General features: G+C 47.7%; 10 protein-coding genes across 10 annotated transcripts; 3 read left to right on the forward strand and 7 right to left on the reverse strand.

The window, feature by feature from the left end:
• Positions 1–455: 455 nt before the first annotated feature.
• tyr1 (uncharacterized protein) lies at positions 456–3,507 on the reverse strand (the record flags this gene model as incomplete). Its single annotated transcript, XM_056880036.1, has 10 exons — positions 456–972; positions 1,036–1,238; positions 1,312–1,606; positions 1,673–2,101; positions 2,160–2,240; positions 2,347–2,360; positions 2,421–2,684; positions 2,739–3,041; positions 3,094–3,218; positions 3,279–3,507. The coding sequence occupies 10 exons, from the start codon at positions 3,505–3,507 to the stop codon at positions 456–458; spliced, it is 2,460 nt and encodes an 819-aa protein (XP_056725355.1).
• A 993-nt stretch (positions 3,508–4,500) lies between these two features.
• N7487_012307 (CaiB/BaiF CoA transferase family protein) lies at positions 4,501–5,766 on the reverse strand (the record flags this gene model as incomplete). The annotated part of the gene is made up of 4 exons (XM_056880037.1): positions 4,501–5,213; positions 5,285–5,382; positions 5,439–5,614; positions 5,677–5,766. 4 exons carry the CDS (start codon positions 5,764–5,766, stop codon positions 4,501–4,503), a joined length of 1,077 nt encoding a protein of 358 aa, XP_056725356.1.
• Positions 5,767–6,318: 552 nt separating this feature from the next.
• N7487_012308 (acyl-CoA dehydrogenase family protein) lies at positions 6,319–7,652 on the reverse strand (the record flags this gene model as incomplete). The annotated part of the gene is made up of 2 exons (XM_056880038.1): positions 6,319–7,587; positions 7,635–7,652. 2 exons carry the CDS (start codon positions 7,650–7,652, stop codon positions 6,319–6,321), a joined length of 1,287 nt encoding a protein of 428 aa, XP_056725357.1.
• Positions 7,653–8,335: 683 nt separating this feature from the next.
• Positions 8,336–9,847, forward strand: N7487_012309 (uncharacterized protein; the record flags this gene model as incomplete). Its single annotated transcript, XM_056880039.1, has 4 exons — positions 8,336–8,424; positions 8,495–8,906; positions 8,958–9,436; positions 9,474–9,847. The coding sequence occupies exons 1-4, from the start codon at positions 8,349–8,351 to the stop codon at positions 9,845–9,847; spliced, it is 1,341 nt and encodes a 446-aa protein (XP_056725358.1). The 5' UTR covers positions 8,336–8,348.
• A 499-nt stretch (positions 9,848–10,346) lies between these two features.
• On the reverse strand, positions 10,347–10,922 carry N7487_012310 (uncharacterized protein; the record flags this gene model as incomplete). Its single annotated transcript, XM_056880040.1, has 1 exon — positions 10,347–10,922. The coding sequence occupies one exon, from the start codon at positions 10,920–10,922 to the stop codon at positions 10,347–10,349; it is 576 nt and encodes a 191-aa protein (XP_056725359.1).
• A 661-nt stretch (positions 10,923–11,583) lies between these two features.
• On the forward strand, positions 11,584–13,213 carry N7487_012311 (IQ calmodulin-binding motif protein; the record flags this gene model as incomplete). The annotated part of the gene is made up of 5 exons (XM_056880041.1): positions 11,584–11,655; positions 11,717–11,791; positions 11,856–12,707; positions 12,760–12,905; positions 12,991–13,213. 5 exons carry the CDS (start codon positions 11,584–11,586, stop codon positions 13,211–13,213), a joined length of 1,368 nt encoding a protein of 455 aa, XP_056725360.1.
• A 669-nt stretch (positions 13,214–13,882) lies between these two features.
• N7487_012312 (prolyl hydroxylase family protein) lies at positions 13,883–15,390 on the forward strand (the record flags this gene model as incomplete). The annotated part of the gene is made up of 2 exons (XM_056880042.1): positions 13,883–14,165; positions 14,219–15,390. 2 exons carry the CDS (start codon positions 13,883–13,885, stop codon positions 15,388–15,390), a joined length of 1,455 nt encoding a protein of 484 aa, XP_056725361.1.
• Positions 15,391–16,732: 1,342 nt separating this feature from the next.
• N7487_012313 (sugar porter family MFS transporter) lies at positions 16,733–18,368 on the reverse strand (the record flags this gene model as incomplete). The annotated part of the gene is made up of 2 exons (XM_056880043.1): positions 16,733–18,090; positions 18,158–18,368. The coding sequence occupies 2 exons, from the start codon at positions 18,366–18,368 to the stop codon at positions 16,733–16,735; spliced, it is 1,569 nt and encodes a 522-aa protein (XP_056725362.1).
• Positions 18,369–19,241: 873 nt separating this feature from the next.
• On the reverse strand, positions 19,242–20,210 carry N7487_012314 (uncharacterized protein; the record flags this gene model as incomplete). The annotated part of the gene is made up of 1 exon (XM_056880044.1): positions 19,242–20,210. One exon carries the CDS (start codon positions 20,208–20,210, stop codon positions 19,242–19,244), a length of 969 nt encoding a protein of 322 aa, XP_056725363.1.
• A 767-nt stretch (positions 20,211–20,977) lies between these two features.
• Positions 20,978–21,400, reverse strand: N7487_012315 (uncharacterized protein; the record flags this gene model as incomplete). The annotated part of the gene is made up of 1 exon (XM_056880045.1): positions 20,978–21,400. One exon carries the CDS (start codon positions 21,398–21,400, stop codon positions 20,978–20,980), a length of 423 nt encoding a protein of 140 aa, XP_056725364.1.
• Positions 21,401–22,605: the final 1,205 nt, after the last annotated feature.

A 22,605-nucleotide genomic window follows, 5' to 3' on the forward strand; every position in this document is an offset into this window, starting at 1 on the left:
AATGCAATTGGAGGTCTTTAGTGCGGCTTTGCTCCTTATAAAATGATTATGTATTATTCGTATTTACCTGATACCTTTGGCACGTCGATAGTATAACATAATATAATTGCGGTATAGCGGAAGAATAGAGGTACTATGGCTGTAACACTAAAGGCGATACTACCGAAAGCTCGGGCGAGGAAAGATGTTACTACTATCAATATCACTGTAAAGACATTTGAATATAACACCGAACGAAGTGCGGCGATATATACATTAAACAGTAAACCCACAAGTATTGATCGGTATATCGATTGGTCTGGCACTGAAAGCGAAATGCTCTATAATTGCAGTAGCTAACCAATACACTAAGACAATGATAATTTTGTGATACCGAGGCTTTTTCTTAATTTGATCAAATTAATATTCCTAGCTTCCCTAGTACCACTATAAAACTGCAGATCAACGACAGATGGCTACTTCTCCTCCTCATGAGCATGCTTTTGAAGGAACAAAGCTTTCATCGAGGGATAGGTGCGCACTTCAAGATCATCAGATAAAACTGAAGTTCCTTCCTCGTTACCAAGTTCATAACGAATTGATCGTGCTGCCTTGCCCTGGGCACGTTTCGCAAACCAAATTGCATGGACCCAGTCAATAGAAACTTCGAAGCCCTCTCCTTGGTCGTGAATCAAAATTGTCGCACCATCTTCACTGTCGAAGCGACGGGCAATGTTGATTCGTTCCTCCTCGCCCCATGATCCACCAATCTTGGCATTGAAGATAATTTGACCTTGGGCTCGGCGAATGGAGATATGGAAGATGGTGTCGTTCTCTGCATCCATGATTGAAATCTGGGTCATGTCAATGCCATTGTCGGGTGTGACAGGATCCACGCTTGACGACTCGAGAAGAATGACGCTATCTGCCTTGAGAGTCTGCTGGAATTGAAGACTGCCATGGAGTGGTAGGTTCGCTCTTGGTCGTTTCGGCCTGATTGGAGTTAGCGATCATGTTTTCATGTCTATCCCTTCATTTGTAGGGGTGGGAGCTTACCGGGGAGCTGGTGGGTCAATTTTCGCCTGCTTCAGCTCTGGATCCAGCGCTCCATCAGCACCGCCAGTAATGGTAGGCTCTTTCTTGAAGTTTTCAAAGGCTGGTGGAATAGCGGGGTTGGTGAAGTGCTTGGTGTCATTGCTGCTGCCAATGATTTCTAGCTCCAGCTTCTCAACGTCGTAGCGAGGTAATTCTTTCTCGTTCTGCGAACCGTCAGTGATTTTCATACCAGGAGGATGTGAGAGTCAATGGTTAGGGTTTGCTTGCCTTGAATACCCGCCAGTACGCGCGCTTTCTTATATACGCCAGAACCTCGTCGCGAGTCAACGACTTCAGTTTCCGTCCACCCCTGATAAGCTTGTAGAGAACCGGGGTAATTGGAATGTAAGCAGTTGACTTGACACGCGACTTTTGTCCCTTTGTGCAGTTCCCACAGACCGAAGAACCATCTAACTCGGGCTTTTGGCTGAAGTTGTAAACCTCGGCGATCAAGTCTGTTAGTGGGGTTTGAATGCCGTCCTCTTGGGCGAGATACAATTTGACCCAGAAAGGTTGCCCTCCCAACGCATATCTACATTATTTAGAATAATTAGCTATCACTTCTTGTTGTGGCATGTATTCCTCAAGGGTAACTTACTTCAAGAAGCGAACGCTGAAGGCGAAGTCGGGAATTTTGAGCCCACCGTCAATTGCCTCAACACCCTCCGGGGTTGGAGCTTTGGGATCCAATGCCAAATCACGCGATACGCCATACAATTTATTAACGATGGTGGTGATATTTTCCTTGAACAAAACTTGGTTGAATGTTCCGTCCTCCTGGTGGTATTTAGTCTCCCATCGTGGAAGTTCTGGATAGGAATATCCTAGATTGGGGGGAAATCTAATTCCTTCAGGGGTCCAATAATTCCCCTCAGCATCACGCCTAAATGGCTGAAGAGGCGTGTTTCCATTCACGAGGTGCTCTTTGCCGAATGAATCAAGGATGGTAGTGTTGTCGGCAGGTATGTTATCCATCCATTTGTCCGGGTTGAGAGCTTGCCAAATAGCAAATAGACGGTCGATGTTGCTGCAAGAAATTGTTGATCGGAGTTTCATTACTAGCTTTTCGAAAGGGGTATACTTACCAGTGATGCAAGAAGAACAACGGATCAAAAGAGGCAACTGGTACATTTCCCATATGTCCTGCAGAGCCCGTCCAACCGTGGCTTTGAAACAATATTGTTAGTGTTGAAGCAAATGAGAGTACCATACAGCAGATGTTGACATGGAAATTCCCCTGCGATGACACTCGAGGAGTGATGAAGTACTTACACATTGTTGTGGATCTATTCGGGCGAATTTCTGGTTAGTTCTTGTGATGTGATGTATCAAATAAATACACTCACATATTCTATGTTCAAGTCCTCATCAACGTTTTGATCTTTCGAGGTGGGATTTGTGCTTGCAAAGGTAGTGTAGTCCATGGGAACAGTGAGCAGTCGATAGACCATTTCAGCCGCAGGACCATGATTCTTGTCGTTGTATCCTTCGTGGGAGTTGAAGGCATCTGCCACTTTTCGGTTATTGACTACACCATGTCGCCAGCCCTCACTGTTTGGATTCTGGTCCTCTTCATCCGGCCAACGGCTGGTTCCGATCGCATTGCCGAACTAATGAGTTAGCTCGTTTGTTTTCCACGTTGGCTAGATCCTACATATACGTACATTCTTGTACTCTTCCTGTTCGCTGTCATTTTCCCACGTGTTTTCAGTACCGACACCCTCGCTTCGCATCGGCTTGTCCGTGGGCATGCGAAACTGAAACAGGGGATTGTTGATTCGAACCGATCCACCCTGGGGTCTAGCAACAGTGATGGTAGGGTATTTTGCCAAGTCAGGGACACGACTGTTTCGTGCCCAGTCCCAGAAGGGAAGACGCCACGACTCTGCCTGTTCACGCCATGAGGCTTGATGGGCTTCCGGAAATTGAGGGATAATCTCCTTGATCATGATGTCTTGCACGGCTTGCTAGAATGGAGTCAGTACCGCCCAGTTTGTCTCAGATAAGAGGTCATCCTACCTCAAAAAGCAGCACATATGGCCGGTGCCAAATTGGGAATATCACATGAGAGTGGAAACAGTAGCCATTTTTCATGGGCTCTGGGCTAGGATCATCCCATCGTACAAAGGGTTGTCCATGAATACCTGGTCAAATACATGTCAAGTACCGTAAACAGAAGCTCATAAATTGGAGGCACGACCTACCAGCCACTTGAAAGTACGAGAGTCTTTCTTTGGGATCTAACTTCTGGAAATTGTCCAGAGCTAGAATGAAAAGATCAACTTGCTTTTTGTTCGACTTCTTGCTACTCCATTCATCAATATCCTGCCGGACAAAGACCTTGCGGTTGATGCCATCATCAGGATTAGAATCGTTGGCCGGAAACCGGGCTTGAATCTGGTAGTACTCGTGGGCAGATGATTCAGATGCCATTTTATCTGATGCTGAGATTATTGAAATTGTTGAAGCAATACTTCGTTTCGAAGAACTTTTTCTCAATCGCCCGAAGAGGTGCATTCGAAATTATCAGGGAAAGGGTTATTTGGGAGACTGGATCGAAGTGAGTGCTTTTATATTATTTCTTTCACCTTGCGATGGTAGCACATCAGCCAGAGACTCCATAAAAAGCAATTATTGATCGACATCGAATGGGACCTTGGACCCCTTACCACATATTGGTACGAATGCTGTCTTGTCACATTTTAATGCAAGCCTCGCATCAGCGCACAGCTCAGCTCACAAATGACGACGCCTTTCACGATCTCTCGTGCAGTGCGGGGAAATTATTGGCGACCAAACAATACAGGTATTTGTTCCCAGTCAAAACTCCCTGATGCAGTCAATTTCACAATTGCTGCATATGACTATATACAGCTGTGACCTCGACCCGAGAGGTGGAGCAGGGACGATGGTATTTGGAGATCACTAACCAACTGTTGTACAGGATTTCAATTCGGCCTGCATGATGGCCTGGAAATTGGCACGAACTGGGGTTCATTGAATTATCCTAGCTATCTCAGCTAGCCATGAGTATTGTAATTCTATCTCAGCTACGCCAACTCTTGTGACGAGTGACGTTGGACTCGGTCAATTTTGCTGCGGCATCCTTTGCGCCAGCCACTCAACACTGTAACTTGGGCTCTCGAGGCCTACCAGTCAATTTGCTTTTATGTTTTCTTTTTTGCTATTGCTGAAAATTATGGGAATAAGGAACAATGGTCACATAAAATTATGTATGTAGTTTGGCCAATTACCCAGTAGGATCGTCATACAATGCCCTGTTCTCGCATTGCTCTAATCTCCTTGGGTGAAAATCCCATCCTCTCAAGCGTGGAATTTGTATGCTCCCCTAGACTTGGTGGCGATCTTCGAAGTTGAGGCTTTGTCTCACTAAACTTGACAGGGGTTCCTGAATGATTACCTGTATCAGTGTATGTAACGTCTGGCCCTGATGAAGCACAAACCTAGTACTCTGATCTGCCCTGACACTGATGCCTTGTGAGGGAGACTGTAAACCATGTCCCTCGCAGCGGTTTGTGGGTGTGAGAACACTTCTTCTATCGTGTTCACAGGCCCATACGGTAATCCACTACCCTCTAAGATAGCCAGCCAAACTTTTGTCGCCTTAGCGTTTATGATCGGTTCAAGTATTCCTTTTAGTCCGGCCCGATTTTGGACACGAGAGCTGTTATCAACAAACCGTGGGTCAGTCGGCAAACCTGATAGTTTCATCAAACGGCAAAGGGTTTGAAACTGGCGATTGTTCGTAGCTCCCAGAACCAGGTGGCCGTCCTTTGTCTTGAAAGCTTGATAAGGGACGATGCTCGGATGCTCTGTACCCCAGCGCTTCGCATGTTCGCCAGCATTCAGCCAGGACATTGCTACATTAGAAAGCAACGATACCTGGCTCTCAAATAAGGACACATCAATTTTCTGGCCCCGACATGTATCCCTGCGAGCATAAAGCGCGGCAAGAATTGCCCCATGCAGGTACAGACCGGTGCTCATATCGGTGAGACCAAGACCAGGCCGTGTTGGGGGTCCATTGCTCTCGCCAGTGATGTGTAGCATGCCTGCTTCGGCTGCAGCAATGGCGTCGTAACCTGCACGATGGGAATATGGGCCACTAGCGCCGTATCCTAGCAGGCACTAAAGTTAGGAATACTCCTTGCTTACAGTGGATATGAATCAGTGGTGATAGAGCACTTACCAGAGACGCTTGCATGTATGATAAGCGGATTGATTTCTCGTAGCTTTTCGTATCCAATGCCCATCTTATCCATCTTTCCTGGAACAAAGTTTTCTACTCTGTGCTAAATTTAGTACGGGAAATTGTTCAATTAAGATTGAGTGGGATTACTGACACCACGTCGGACTTTTTGACAAGTCGAAAAAGGACCTCCCGGCCTTTGTCTTGTTTGAGGTTCAAGGTGATGGACATTTTGTTCCGATTAATTGCGCAGAAATATGCAGACATGTCTTTGCCCGTGAGTTTCCAAATATCTTTCTCTGCTGCCGTTCGCCACAAGCGAGTGTCATCCTGTATCCCTGGTAAGTATCAAATCTACCCAAATAGGCAAAGAAAGATAGCCAGGGACGTACACCCCCTTTAGGATTTTCAACCTTGAGAACCTCGGCGCCATAGTCAGCGAGAATCTGTGTACAGAATGGTCCCTGGCATGTTTCAGTCATTGATCATTTCCAAACTTGTACGAATATCAGAAACTCACCGCGAGAACACGCGTCAGATCAAGAATTCGAATCCCCGACAAGGGACCATGGGCATATGCTGAAGCGTGACTGCAACGGAATTGGGGATTCCCCAAATATGATGCTGAATGGATATCATATTTACGAGGCTCCAACACTTGTGTGGTAGTCGTCCTAACCAAGGGGCAGCCTTTGAGAATGGTCCTAGTTGTTGTCATATCTGCTCTTTTTAATGTAGTACTGAGAGCAAAAAGAAAAAATATATATATAGAAAAATGTTCCTTTCAAGTGATGAGATTACCCCCGCATATATGGTTGACGACGATCTATAAAAACATCCCCGCTTTCAAGGTCATTGAGATGTTCCGCATTAAAAAGGCATTAGAGGGGTAGATTGCCGAACCAATATTGTAGCAAAACACCGAAATTCACCGATGGAACTCTCAAATTATGATAATATCTACTGAACGTGATGTCAGGCCTTGCACAGCTCTGGTTTAATTGAAGACCCGAGGCTTTCCAAAACTATCCCACTCAGTATGACTTTGGGAGACCAAGCACCCGTTCCCCTATGTAGTTCAAAATCATTTCTCTACTAACAGGTGCAATACGAGGAATAAACACTTCTCGAAGATATCGCTCAACGTGATATTCTTTCGCATATCCCATCCCGCCATGTGTGAGTATGGCTCGCTCACAGGCCTCAAAGGCTGCCTCTGCAGCCAGGTATTTTCCAGCGTTGGCATACTCACCACCAGTGTATCCCTGGTCATAAAGTCGAGCAGCCTGGTAGATCATCATACGCGCCGCCTCCAATTTCATCCAGCTGTCCGCCAGGGGATGCTGGATTCCCTGGTTCTGACCGATCGGTCGCCCAAATACATGTCGGTCATTGGAATACAAAGCCGCACGACGCAAGGCAGCAAATCCTAGCCCAAGAGCCTCTGCGCCGATCAGAATCCTTTCGGCATTCATTCCGTGAAGAATCATTCGAAATCCTTCGTTTTCTTCTCCTACGCGGTCTTCCATTGAGACATGCCAGTTATCGAAGAACAGGGAGTTTGTGTCCACAGCAGCCCGGCCCATCTTTGGTATTTCAGTCATTTGGACCTGAGGAACTTGTAGATCTGTGTAGAAAAGTGACAGACCCTGTGATGGCCTTTTCACTCGGTCGCGTGGTGTAGTGCGCACCAGAATGAGGATCTTGTCAGCTCGCTGCGCAGTGGAAATCCAGACCTTTTGTCCCGATAGCACATAGCCATCCCCCGACCGGCGCGCGGTTGCCTGCAATTGCAGGGTATCTAAGCCCGTATTGGGCTCCGTGACTCCAAAGCAGGCTTTGTGGTGACCAGAAATGAGCGGAGTGAGCCACCGTTCTTTCTGCTCCTCGGTCCCAAACTTGGCAACTGGCTCCAAGCCAAAGATATTCATATGGATAGACGACGCACCCGTCATGCCTCCCCCTGACTCCGCAATAGTCTGCATCATTACTGCTGCTTCCGAAATACCAAGTTCAGAGCCTCCATAGCGTTGTGGCAGGCAGATACCCAACCAACCCTGGCCTGCCAAAGCCTCATAGAGTTCGGTTGGAAATCGATGCGACTCGTCTACCTGGGCCCAGTAACTGTCCGGGAAATCCCAGCATATTTTCGAAATAGATTCTCGCACCGTTCGCTGGGACTCGGATAGATCGGGATCTTGGCTTTGAAGAAATTCGGTCGCACGCGCGTGTAATGCTCGTAATCGAATGCAGCGTGACACACTTCTTGCTTTAAGAGGCGGCAATCGAGGGATTCGTGGGATCTACATGAGACGTTAGAAAGGAATTTTGGCCCAGTAAGTCTCCGTACGTATGTGAGAACTGCCATGTTGAAGGGAATCTGCTATGAAACATACTGGGACTGAAATCTAGAATCAACATGTCGGCATTTTGATAGCAAAGCTCCTGGTGCGGGGGAGGCCGAGGATGTTCAGAAACCGCCGAGAAAGAGCGAAGTATTGAGAAAGAGGGGTTCAAAGACAAAAGGTACCTTTTTGATTTGTATCCGGTGTATATGGACTATATGGAATGTATGGAATATCAAGTGCAACCTGACAGTTGTAGTTGCAAGTGGAATTGTGAGGATTCCATCATAGCACATATGTAAACAGTGCCTCAGGCCATTTCATACGTATCTAAATCGATGTACATCACAATAATCACAAGTAATATTTCGATGATCAAGTCCCTTAACTTCTTCGTAGGTACTCATGCGATCATTAGCCTGCAATACATATCAATTGCGGAGTTGTGGGGAAAGCTTTATGCGATTTAAATAGGCTATACAGGAATCAATATACACTTTGTATAGGCAGAATGCATCATTTAAAAAAAAGACCAAGATTGTCATATAGTCGGCTTCATGACCTTGCTAAAAGAGATGAGGGTGATGAGGGGAAAAGGGCAACGTACCTCGGAAGCTCGGCTACTAACGAGCTTAAATATTGTTTATATATGAATGTAGCCCTGGAAGGTGAATAATGACTAAGTTCAGTTTCACAACTTCGAGTCTTCACAATTTACCATGGCATCTCAGTCTCAATCATACGTTTTGGGGGTGGGGATGACTCAGTTCCTGAAACCGCGTCGCACTCGTGAATGTGAGATTATCCCTTGCCACGTAGTCTCTGGCCGATATACTATGTTGCTCATGTCTCTCTATCCTGACAGATCCAGAACTGGGATATGAGGCAGCAGTCAAAGCCTTAATCGATGCGCATATCACATACGATGATGTACAGGCAGGTGTGGCCTGCTATTGTTATGGCGACACGACTTCTGGTCAACGGATCATGTACCAGCTAGGAATGACGGGGATCCCAATCTATAATACAAACAACGCGTGTGCCACTGGATCCACTGGTCTCCATCTTGCACGTACCCTGGTCAAAGGAGGCCAAGCTGATTGTGTCCTCGTCGTCGGCTTCGAACAGATGCGCCCGGGTTCAATTAAGAGTGTATGGGACGATCGGCCGAGTCCATTGGGTCCATCGACCGAAATGATGGAGGACACATTCGGTAAACACCAAAGCCCTCGAAATGCCCAGTATTTTGGAAATGCCGGACAGGAGTACATGGACAAGTAGAGTGCCCGGAGACTTGCATCTCGACTTGGTGCTGATCATGTAAACAGATATGGCGCCAAAGCGGAAGACTTCGCTGAAATTGCTCGGGTGTCGCATGAACACTCCCAGCGAAACCCGTACGCCCAGTTCCGAACTGCATACTCTTTGGATCAGATTTTGGACCCAAAGACACAAATCTATGGACCCCTGACCAAGCTCCAGTGCTCCCCAACGAGTGATGGTGCTGCAGCGGCCATCATTGTCTCCCAACGGTTCTTGGATGCACGACCTCACCTCAAATCCCAGGCTATTCTGATGGCTGGCCAACGGCTGTTGACCGATGGACCAGAGGTATATTCCCGAAGCGCAATAGACCTCGTCGGGTTCAATATGTCGCGCCAAGCTGCCCAGCTGGCGATGCAGGAGGCTGGTGTCGGAGTAAAAGATATCGGGGTTTGCGAGCTGCACGATTGTTTTTCCACAAACGAGCTTCTGTTGCTTGACGCACTTGGATTTTCGGAGCCAGGAAAAGCCCATGAGATGGTCCGTCGGGGGGGACATCACGTATGGAGGTCGCGGCCTAGTTGTTAACCCATCTGGCGGGCTGATCTCAAAGGGTCACCCTCTAGGAGCCACGGGGCTAGCTCAGTGTGCAGAACTCACTTGGCAGCTCCGCGGTTGGGCCAACAACCGTTTGGTCCCTGGCACTGATGCCGCTTTGCAGCACAATCTCGGGCTAGGGGGAGCAGTGGTGGTAACGATCTATAAACGTGCCGATGGACAGGTCAGCCGTCCTATTCCAGATGAAGATATTAGCAGGGTCTCTGGGTTGGGGTACAACCCCGCAGTTGAAGCTCGGTATATCACACCTCAAGACGGCGAACGCGTCCGTAGCAAAACAAAGCACCACAAGTATCCACTTCAGGAAACGGCCGAGAAGCTCAAAGCGCGCATGTAAGAAGGATGGATTGATCAGAGCCCGTACAAAAGAAATCTGCAGACTTGTCGCTACATTGAGGGAACGAGATAGGACAATTGATAAGAGAATGAACAAGGGATGAAGAACATGATCGGTTCAAGATGCATCATTCAGCTGGGATCTGAGGAAACCTGCTTGTTAAAATCACAAAGTACACTCCATGTTTTTGAATCCAATAGGGAATGATGATATCGAAGCTGTAGTGAGTAAGTGACTATGAAAAGTGCCGATGGTAGAGGGAGATCTCTTCTCTGGAGAACGAATTGGAGGCCTCAGGCAGTGATGCATGTTCTTTTTCAAAATCTACAATAATCTACCAAAGTGAGAGCCAATCTTCACGATAACATAACTTGAGATATACACTATTTGACTGAAGTTCAAGTATACTCCTTTCCACAATCCCCTCTGAATTCAACTCCAACCACCTCGATCAACACCCACCCTTTTAAGTACATGAATCATAATACTTTTTTCTAGATCACAAATTGGCAAATCTGATGCCGGACTTCTGAGCTGTGAAAGTGGAGATCAGATCCATCAGCACTGGCGACAGCACGTCGTATGTCTGCAGTCCGACGGCCTTGAATTTGGCTCTCACTTCATCCATTTCTTTGGGGTGAGAACCTTGTTCAATGATGGATGAGACGAAACCGGCGAATTGTGGTTCCTGCCAGCCCTTGTCATCGGATAACTCCACGTGTACAAAGTCGAGACCCTTGAACGGATGGTCCTTCTCGATGCGCCCGAAGAGGTGCACACCACAATCCTTGCAGACATTGCGTTGAATGGTAGCTTCTTTGTCCACGATCGAAAGTTTCGAGGCATTCGCTGTCACCGAGACGGCATCTCGAGGTACAACTCCAACAATGGAGAAGAGAGAACCGGATGGCTTCCAACACTTGGAACAGCCACAGGCATGGTTGTGGGCAACATTGCTCTTCAAGGTGATCTCGACCTGGTCGGAGGCGCAGTGGCAGTGAAGCTTTCCACCAGAGAAGCTACTTGAGCCTGGTGTGATGCCATTGTCGATAAGAGGGTGGAGAGAGGGTGCCATGGTGAGAGATGGAAAATAAGTACGGAGTAGGTATTATTGAGGTCAATAAAATAATTTAGAGCAAATGTTGACCCCATTTATATGTAATATAAGCTCCAATATTAATCCTCACATCTCCTCACATCTCCTCACGAGGGGTAACCGGGGCGTTATCCCGCAATATATGAACAAGATGGTATAGATTGCCCATTGTGGGGCTTCGGATCCTAAATGGGGAAATAATTTCCCATCTATCTCTTAGTCTCGGGATCTATACCGATCTTTTTTTTTTTGGTTTCTTTGCTGAGGGGGGAGAAGGGATATTCGTCATGAGGGGTCTGTTAAATTCTCCAATTATTATATTTTTTATCTTTTTGTATATTATTGACTGTACTCTGTAATAGTTTATGGATGTTGGTGTCCACTAAAATGAGGATGAGGGCTGACAAAGATGACCTTCCCCCACCCATGGACATCTACTCTGTATGGACCTGGGCTTTAATGAACCGCATCTCTGTTGACTTCTTGACTTCTTGACTTCTTGACTTCTTGACTTCTTGACTTCTTGACTTCTTGACTTCTTGACTTCTTGACTTCTTGACTTCTTGACTCTTGACTCTTGACTCTTGACTCTCGACTTACTGATGGTTGAATATCCTCCTTTCCAACCTATAACTTCTCCATGACTAAACTCCCGGAGACTTCGACCTTTTCTGACGTCATCGATAAGGAACACGCTGCGCGGACGGTTCAGGTACAGTTACCATATGAATCCTGGCGTTGTCGATTTTCGCTGACTACCTGAGCATCAATAGCGAATTTATCGTGGTCACCGAACACGACGAGAGCTGTGCGGACATAGTTTGACTGCCTCCACACGATGGGTTGAGGTAAGTGTGTGTGTGTCCTGCGCGAACCCGACCGAATCTAATATTGTTTCTCTGGCCCCTCTAGGCCTTTCGAGAAGCTCAGTGGCGCCAACTTCATCGACCTCCCGAGCCTCGTGTGGCACCCAGCAATGATGGTTTCAATCAAGCTCGCCGAAACTGGCAACGAGCGGTTAGTGTCGCTAGGCGCGTCGGCGGCGACGATCGTGTTTCGCAAGTTTCGCCATCCACGGGGACTCGGTCAGAACATAACACAGAGTTCGCAGCGGGGGCCACGGCTAAGATGATGCATCTTCAATACTTTCTTGAAATGGTTGATCTCAAACATCGGCACGGAAGCAATCTGCACTGGTACCACACGTATTGGCGGAATTCACCATCAAACGAAAACTTCTTCTACTGGTTAGACTATGGCGAGGGAGAAAACATTGAGCTTCCACAATGTTCACGAGACAGACTTGAGAAAGAACAGGTCCGCTATCTCACTCGCGAGGAACGTATGAATTACATGGTGACGGTAGACGAGACGGGGCTCTTCCGCTGGGCCAAAAACAATGAACTAGTGTGGACAAATACTACACGTTTCAAAGATAGCCTCCAAGGAATTGTGGGAATCGAGGATGATGTGCCTCAATTCAATGGAAACTCCACAACCCTGCAACCAGATTCCACCTGGGACTTAGCACCATCAAGATCATGTTCCGCATGTGCATCATGTTCATCATGTTCATCATCGATATCAACAACATCTGCAAGACACAACCCTGACGATGTCCTTTCAAATCAAGACCCGAAGAATTCCGGTATTGAAGATTACAAAGCTACGAAGATGATGAAAAATTTGGCGTACGTAAACCCTGCTGTTGCATTTAAGCGACTCTTGGGAAAGTCCTCGGAGAAAGAAGATATGTGGTTATTTGTAAGTTAAGTGTGAATTTGTGGTTGTTGAATGAACACTGACCCAGCCTTAGGTTGCGGATACGTCTTTTCGTTTGTACATTGGCATAAAGGAATCAGGTGCCTTTCAGCATTCATCTTTTCTTCGAGGTGCCCGTATTGCAGCAGCTGGTATGGTCAAGATCAAACACGGCCAACTTCGAAGTCTGGCACCACTTAGGTGAGTTCAATCAATCAAAGCTTTCATTCATTGGCTTCTATCATTGCTCGAAAGGGCAGGCTAACTTACAGGCCAACTTGTTCAGTGGTCATTATCGCCCTCCAGCTGCCAACTTCAGAGCATTCCACCATGCCCTACAGCAACAAGGTGTTGATATGTCCCATGTTTCGATGAGCAAGTCTTATATTATGCTCGCTGGAATTGAAGGTTATACGAAAACAAAACAAAAGACGCGTGCTGTACATGAGAAGGTCGACGCAAGCAAAAATTCCATCATTCGCGAAACTGAGGAGCACGGGGGCCCATGATATCTATTCTTTCTATTCCTTCGTATATTTAGCAGGCCGAACAAGATACCCCAATTATCGTTTTGTTTGTTGTCTAATTGTAGGTTATGAACAAGTCGGATTATAGACTTCAAGTGTTGTTACTTAGGTTACATGGCTTCCTGATGTCCGAGTCGCATATAGATGTAATCATAAAAGCCTCGCAGAACTTAGACATGGCGAGGGTATGCAGCGGAATCCTCTGGAAAAATCGCGATTGGATGGCCCTGCATAGGTGAAGGTTGTAGTGACGAAGGCTTCAATTCAAGGTGCCCTTGCCCAGGTGAAAATCCAAGGATGAAATCTCAAGGATTTCCCTGAGTATGCGGCTCACATGTCTCTACATATCTTCGAATGTGTAAGGATTTTCACTAGAAATAACCGTTGAAGATCATTCCAAACCCTTGGGATGAACCTTTGGTACGCATACACAATATATAAACAGAATGCGAGATGTTGACAGGTTGGATTGTGTGGCGAATGAATCTTGCCCCCGGGGCTGGACCGGGAAAATTTCCGTGATGTTACATAATCCTAGTAATTATCATGAGGTCGGAATTCTCGGGCAAAATATCGGTAGACTCAGAAGATCCGAAGACGCACTCCGTGAAACTGTGAACACTTGAACTCTTCAGTCTAAATATAGAAGCAATGGGCAAGTCCAAAGCAGCCAAGCGCAAACGCAACGCACAGGTCGACCTTCCACAAAAGCTTCCCAAGGCAGTCCCGGATCTAACACCACCTCCGGATGGAGTACCTCTCGAATCCACACATCTCAATGCCGTCGTCTCGGACGAGGAACTCGACATCACAATCGAGACGCTCACAGCGCTTGCACAATATCCCAGCCTGACAAAGTCGAAGGCATGCAAGGATCTCCGAGTCGCGATCTATAACTTCCGCCAGACATGCACTACGGGTGTCAACACCGCCGGTATGCCGCTTTTTCCCTGCCCCAGGACTCTAACTAATCAGATGATTCGATAGAGGGCGCCAACTTGACAGCTAGAATAACCGGTGCATTGGCGGACGAGAAATACATCGAAGCTAGGATCTTGCTCGCTGAGATGCGGATTCGGGGGGAACAACCCAAGATCGGAGCGTTGTGTCGCTGGGTACGAGATCTGGATGTCGTCAGCGGCCTCTCCACACAGCCCAAAGCAGAAGACCATGTCCCCGTTAAGCGCAGTGTGAAGGAAATGGAAATCCTCGGTGTCCTTGATGCCATCCTGCGCGTCAGCACCCCGATTGACACCAATACGGCCGCTATTGACTCGACCAATCCCATCGCCTTCCAGTCCATCTGGGACCTACGCCCCTCGACAGCACCACTCCAGGTCTACGCCTCAGTCCTCGACAAATCCATCCTGGATGAGGCGCCCAAGTCTCCATCCGCCCTCCGCATTATCGAACAAACCCCTGGCCCGCTCCGCAAACCTCCCAACCACCATCCCGCCATCCTCTATACCACCGCCCCGAACGCCGTTCCACTAGCTCCCGTGGGTCCGTCCATAAGCTACCACGCCCATCCCGCCGTGCCAGGCCTAGGCCTCGCTCTCAATGTACTTTCCGCCGCCGAATGCAGGGCGATCATTGCTGCTGGTGAATCTGTCAACTTCCTACCGGACGCGCCCCTTCGCGAAGATGGAGACATCAGCATCCTGGCCCACAACTTTTACTGGATCATCGACACCACGTTCCACGACATGCTGTGGGCGCGAATTTCCCCATATGTGCCGCCCTCGATCAACGGCCGCATGGTCCGAGGCATCAATCGTCGCTTCCGTGTGTATAGGTACGTCCCCGGAGCCGAATATCGCTGCCACATTGACGGAGCCTGGCCACCGTCCGGTATTCTCCCGGATGACACATACGTGTATGACTCTTCGCCCGAGGAAAAGAAGCAGAGCTCGATGTACACTTTCCTACTATATCTCAACGATGAGTTTGAGGGCGGGGAGACGACGTTCTTCATGCCAGCCCCGCGGGAGGGAACCTTGAATGGATACCCAGTACGACCTGTGATGGGAGCTGTTGCGATATTCCCCCATGGGGAGTCGAATGGAGCCTTGCTACATGAAGGTACAGGGGTGAGGAAGGGGGCAAAATATATTATTCGGACTGACGTAGAGTATGATGTGAAGCCTTGCGAAGAGTGATGATCAAGACATGAATTATGTAGAATTGGCCTTATGCCAACAGAATTCCATTGGAACAAAAAAGGTCACGGTCGTGTTTAATGATTGAAATGAGAGCTCTGAAGTGTTACAAGGTATGTCTTTTTTCCCTCTAAGATCCAACAATAGTACGAACTCTGCTAGAATGATCGAATACCGTCCCATTTGCATCAAAATTTGCTCTTATGACACTGGGTGTCTTCACAGAAAATAGGTAGATGTTGTACCTTGAAATGGAGTTCTTTTGCTTCCAGTGTCTCTAACAATGTCCTCATTGGGATTCCCGCAGGCATTTCGAAAGTTATAGGGGTTCTGCGTATAATCGCATTCCATCTTTGGGGTGATTTTTATTGTGTTGACATACTTTCGATGATATCGCTCACCTCTAGAGCTGTGGATCTTTCAGTACGATAATACATAGTCAAATCCCCCAGAAAGGGGACGGCAGGGGAGACAGAATAAGAGGCAGAGACTACCTCTAAGATGGAAAAGAAAATCATCTCACTTTTGACCCTTCCAGAAACCAAGAAAAACATCTCCGATCTTTGATAAGACCTTCTGCACTGTACTTTTATTGGTATATATATATACAAGTATTTCTCGAGGTCAATCCTATTCAACTAACCTCCTTAGTTCCTTAGTGACTTCCAAGATGTTTGTTATGGGTGTACCTAGAGTTCTCACGATTTGCCTCCTCTTCCTTGCAATAGCACATCTTTCAATGGCCGAGTGCTGTCATGGAGTGGGCAGGAGACACTGCTCGACAGGTGTCTTGGGTACTAAAATCTGCAAGAAACTATGCGTTGATGGATTGAAGCCGAATACATTTTGCGGGAAAGGAAGTGAGTGGATATATGAAACTTTTTGAATTTGAATTGATCATTGACCGGGGGAAAAATCAAAGAATGTGATCTTCTTGGCTGCAACTGCAGTGAGGGATGTAGATAACCATACTGGAACGGAGGCTCATGGGCACACGATCAGACTTGGTTTCATTGCGCGTTTGTTCTCAACTCGAACTGATATATTCGGAGAACATGGTCGCTTGTGAGAATCGTGCTCTTTTCTTCATCTTGCTCAGAGAGCACTGCTGGAGGTTTCTGAATGTAGATGCTGTCACCTTTGTCTCCGAATCCCTGTACATAATGTTTGAGGCTTGCGACATAGATATGTAGTTAATAGACTTGGATGAAGGTGCAGTTGCTCAAAAAAAAAAAAAAAAAAAAAAGAACAGAGTGATGATTACAAACGAATTAAGAAAAGACCATATTTACAAATTCCTTGGCTCACTAGGACATTCCAAGTGATGTTTTTTCACGGCCTCTCAAGCCTTGACCTCTTCATTGAGAATAACGGCATTCGCGGTATTCTCGCCACAGTTGGAGTTGGATTCGCTTACCTGCATTGCACGCCTTTGCATAGCGCGAGCTACACGAGGTGGGTCAAAGATAGATTTGGATTGCGCGAAAATCTCGTCGATCTCTTCCAGTGACCGCCCCTTCGTCTCTGGGAAAAAGAAATACACACTGGGCACAATAGCCGCGTTGACAACGGCGAAAATGATATAGTAACGGTTTCCGATCGTAGAGAAACCAACGGGGGTTACCTGAGCTATCATAAAACTGAAGGCCCACACGGTGGCAGTGGATACCGCATTCACAGCAGCACGGACCTGTAGAGGTGCCATCTCCGCGGCGTAGAGGAAGGTTAGACCACAGTAGCCCACAGTGAAGATGAATTGGAAGCAGAATAGGAAGACCACGGCCATGGCGAGAGCTCCAGTGTTATTGGCTGCAGCGGGGGAGGTCGTGCCAGCGAGGCCTGCCATGCAGATTGTCATGGCTCCGGCACTCCACAACATGAGAGGGCGGCGACCGAGACGGTCGATAGTGAAATAGGCAATGTACCCACCGAGGGGTTGCATCATTGTCATCGCAGCCGCGAGGATGCGAGAGTCCACAGCATTCATTCCAAGATACTGCTGAAAGATAGTTGTTGCGTAATAAGTGATCAGATTGACCCCACACATCTGCTGAAACATCTGGCCCGTGGCAGCGAGGTATGCGCGGTGAAAGAGTCGCTGCTCACCGTTTTTGAACATGTCCGTCCACGATCCCGGGCAGTAGGCAAGAGATGTCTCGATACTGAGGATGTTCTCGTTGACATCGTCCGCATGCTCGTCGAGATCGAGCAATGCCGCGAGTACTTTGCGCCCTTCTTCCACCTGTCCATTCTTAATGAGCCAGCGGGGTGATTCTGGCAGCATTGTGATAAAAACCATTGTAATGACCGGCATGACGATTTGGAAGGCGAGAGGGAACCGCCAAGAGACGGAGTTGCCTTTCACAAAGTAGAACCCCAAATCGATCCACAGGGCCAGAGTCACACCAATTCCAACAAAAATGCCATCGGTGACGACGTTGGATCCTCGCTTGTGCGCTGGCGAGATCTCAGATTGCCAGACCGGGACCGTCGCCACATATCCACCGATGCCCAAACCAAGAACCAATCTTGCGACGATAAATTGAGCAAAATCGAAAGATGCTGCCATGAGGATGGCGCCGATGATACTGACGAAATTGGTTATGAAAATCACCTTACGCCGACCCCAGAGGTCACCCAGGTAGATGCATGATAGGGCGCCAAAGATACCTCCAACGGTATAGAGAGCGATGACGGTGCCTGTCAGAGAAAAAAAAGAGAGATTTCGAATTAGAGAGTAGTAACAATTTGTCCGATGGCCACCAACCCTGCATTTGTGAGTTCTCTTTGTTTTGAGCTCCGTGAGTATGAATTGTGTCCATTCGGGGAAATTGTGAATTGAATGCATCGAGCGTTAAGAGACCACCGGTCACTCCCATGTTATACCCATAGCAAGTAAAGGTTGGGCACACGACCAAGAAAAGGGCAGCGCGGAGAAGGGCATTTCCCCGAAGGCCAAAATATGGCTTCAAACCCATATTGACAAGGAACTACCACATACAATTCCAATTGTCAAAAATCCAAGGACGAAAAAAAGAGAAGAAAAAAAAGGAATTGAAGAACCGAAGCGATGCCAAGAACTCCAATTTTTTTTTTTTTTTTTTTTTTTTCATTTCAAAGAAGATCCACGCCAAGTTACCTATCAACATTTTCAACACTTTCATCCCGAGGTCTGGGTCTTGATATGTGGGCCCCAATCCATTACTCCGAAAATGCATGCCATATGTATATATATGATGTTACAATGCTACCTACCAATTTCCACCGACACCGCTAAGGATGTACTTGGGCATGTTGGTCTTGCGATCTAAGACTTTTCAATAACCGAGATCTTGGAGAGGAAGCCAAGGCGCAGAGAATGGCATGGACATGTCATCCCGTGCAGTAAAAGCTTTTCCTCGCCGGCTTTCACAGAATCGGGGACAGTGGCAGCAGACTTTGCAAGTGATAGGTCTTTCTAGATCTCTCCAGATCAAGCTCCTTACCATCTCTGCCCCGTTCGAATTTGTCAACCATCTGGAAATGCTGTCCAACGAGTCGGTGCTAGGTCAATGTACGGGTAGAGCTGCCGGTTCCGTGGGTCATTTTTAGTCCGAACCCGTAAAATGCGAGGTGATCGCCATGCCGGGACCAGAGTATTAGGGACGCCACTCATATAGTTTGGTGCAGGACCCTGAAAATTCAACATCAGCTAGATCTTGGATACTAGAAGAGCATTGACGGGTAAGTCCATTAGGATGAACTCTTTTACGGATAAAGGAGGACCACGGCTAAGCCAAAGTAATATAATGAATCTCAGGGGTATTTTGACGAACACATGATATTGAAACAAGTGATAGTACAGAAACCTCTCAAGCGGGCCCGACGTGATGATCAAACGAAACCCAAGAGGAATGTGATCGTACGGGCGATATTTGGAACCCCCGGTCACTTTGATCAGACCTTTCTGGATCGTGGACAAAAGCAGCAGTATTGTCGGGGTGCTTCCCACCCCAGCGTGAGTCGATGTGAAGGTCATCATGTAATTGTTCGACGTCTTCAATAACTGATGGATTGGTGCGGATCACAACAAGGAGACTGTTAAGTACCGTGAACTCTAGCATCAACTTGATACTATAGGCCACTGGCTTAAAGGTAGTCTGCACGTCAAAGTGGTTGGTATACTCTGTCGTCAGGAGAGCTGCATCCAACAGAACGGCGAGAGCGTTGACAATGATGAGGTTGACAACAACTCTCTGACCGCGACGGCCCTTCATCACCAAAACGGGCCTCAGGCTAGTCATAGTTTCCCAGATGTACAAACCACTGATAATCGTCTCTTGAGCGGCGAATCCAGCCAATTGAATACGCTCGTATATATCAAACGGGCCGACAAAGCTTTCGACATCAAGATTAATGCCAAGAAAGAGAACAGTGGTAGGAATATGCAAGGCACAAAAGTTGAAGATGATCATGCCCAGCACCCAGCGGGAGTAACAATCATAGTTCGTGACCAGATGCAGACGGGAGTACAACACCACAGACTGGCCAGTGACCATGGCGTACCAGCCGATACAGATCAAAACACACATAGGGAAATTGGGGGCGAGAGCGAAGTAACGAAGGAATGTCGAAAGAGCGTGAAGAAGAATTCCCAAGGTAGCGATCACCATGCTCCAGAAGTAAAGGCCGCGACGGCGTTGGAAGGTGTTGAAAATGGAAACCAGGATTTGGAGGACGTTCCAACATGCCAGGGCGAAAAGGCCGGCAATTACCATTGCAATTGTCCGAGACACCTCGACCGGTCCCGTTTCGCCTGTCATATTTGTTTCATCCGTCATAATAGTGAACAGGGAAGACCGAGCCAGCGACGAGTATAGAAACCTGGTCGCGTTGAAAATGCTCAAATTGATGAGCTATGCTGTGGGCCGAAGCCGTTCATAGGAAAATGGGCAGGGAGTTGAACAGTGAACTTGGACTGAATCTCCGATTTTTGAGAAGAATGGAGACAGGGGTCGGGAGAATGGGGGATCCGGTCGATCGCTGTTTGGGTTTGAGGCTAAACCCCAAAATGGGGGCCCCGGGGGCCCAAGGGGACTGATTAGTTCATTTAAAGTTGAGCCACTGACTCCCGAGGTCCACTCGGGCAGTTATCGTTGGGCCAGAACAAGTGTTGATATCATTTCAAAGTTGCCAAGGTTTCCAAGATTTGTCTCATCCTTCCCCTTCCTTCTGCATTTGGCTGCGTTTCATGTACTCCAGTGATTATTGAAACTCTCAAGTGAGCCGAAAATAGAAACCCAATAGTAAATACTAGGGACATTGCCACAGAAACAGGAACCAAAGGCCGGGAAGTGAGATACTGAGACCATGACCAAATGATAAATCTACCTCTCGACGATAACCTGCCAGCTAATTCAACAGTTGCTGCTGATAGTGTGGCGATCGGCACAAAGACTCCACTTGCATCTGTGGTTTCATAGACCCGATGGACTATCTAAGGTGATGACCGTACTTTGTATTGCAAATTGTGGGGAGTTCCATTGGCCAGAACCTTTCCAGCCTCACCATGTGCGCATTGAAAAAGTGGGACAACGTAGCGGGTGGCCTACGGGTTCGACACGATCTTGTTGTAATCCATCTCGTTGATCCCAATATCCCACAACTGCTCTCGCAGTTTCGTCCGCGGCATGTTATAGTTCGGACATTGCATGAGAATATGCTTCGGTGTTTGCGGGCCCTCGTCACAATTACACCGGTCGGTCTCGGCTGCCTTGGTTTTGAATAAGAAGTAGCGAAGGCCAATTCGCATTGTACACATCTGGATTAAGATAGCACACTGTGGCTTCGACAGCCCTTCGTACAACCGGAGGGGTTTCTTGTTTGGCGCCTGCACCAAACGCTTGCGGAGGTACAACATAGTCTCCCGCTCCCATCTCTCTCTGATTCGTTGACGTACCGCTCTCTTGGCAGCTGCGGCGAGACGGATTATCAGTTTCCCCGATTCGCCGCTCCAGGTCACAACTCCCATCTCCGCACCAAGAAGCGCTCACCTTTTGCTTTTCCATCGGCAAATTCTCGATAGCGATTGTATCATCAATTGGTGCTGAGCTCAGCAGCCTGGCGCATCGAGCCCCAATGTAGCCCAGTGAGCTGGCTGTCATTGTATCGTTCCTTGTTAAGGGTGCATGTGGGCCAATGCATATAAAAGCAGCTGTCCAGTGTCGGTTGCACCTTACATTTTGACCGTGACACTCTTTGTCGTAATGCCGAAGTTTACCCAGTTTCCCAGCCTTTCCTCATGATGTGCACATCCCCCATGGAAATGAGTACTATGTGATAGAAACCTATCAACTTCATGCGCGTACCTTTGCGGCCAGAGCAGCTGTGCGAGGAAAGCATTTTTCGGGCTCGCAGTGTTGTCAAATATTGTACAAATGGAACGGGAAATTCTTCCCCTCTAACAAATATGGTCGACGTTCTGAGAAGCGCCCATGCAGTCCACAACCTAATTGTAGCTGTAGAAATTGGCCTGGTCCTTCGCCTCCCATATGCAATAATTCGTTGTATCTGCGCCCACTGCCACGAAATCCAATAATAATTTCTTCTCTTTTGTTAGATGAAACCCATTTATCTACAACCCAAGTGAAGGGATCGGATTCCCTTTCGTTAGGCGTGAAGGTCAACATGAAGGGTCCCCCCCCCTTTCCCCCTAAAATTGGTCGTCCGAGTAGACGTACCTCTCACAATGGCTACACCCTACAGGAGCGTTTCAGCGAGGTCGAGATCGGTTCAGACTGAGAAGTGGCAAAATGCGGGTCGAGGCTGTACGGTCGAAACCCAACGTTGTCGTCTACTCGGAGGGCGGACTACCTTCCAGTCGCCAAGGGCACTCAAAGTTAGTAGCTGCCATGATCGCGCCCGATGACGACCTGGAGATGATGGATTTCCAACAAATCCATGTGGGGCCGCTGGATTGGTGGTCTCTTCATATGGCTGAGAATAATTGGCATATTCTACATCCTCGGCTCAATTTAAATACAGCTTGTACATCAGGGATCAAACAATAATAAGTCTTAACATCCGCCACGATCCTTTGTGATAGCATATCAACCCCGAAGGCAATCCAAAAACTCGGCAACAAATCTGACTTACTATCATGTACACCATATTACACGCGGCACGCAGCCCCCGAGTCTAAGCCAAGCGAAGGGGATCGCGCTTTATCTCCAATGA

This window comes from Penicillium crustosum (assembly GCF_028827405.1).
Source record: "Penicillium crustosum strain IBT 35664 chromosome Unknown utg000005l_segment0_segment0, whole genome shotgun sequence".
Classification (NCBI taxonomy): Eukaryota; Fungi; Ascomycota; class Eurotiomycetes; order Eurotiales; family Aspergillaceae; genus Penicillium; species Penicillium crustosum.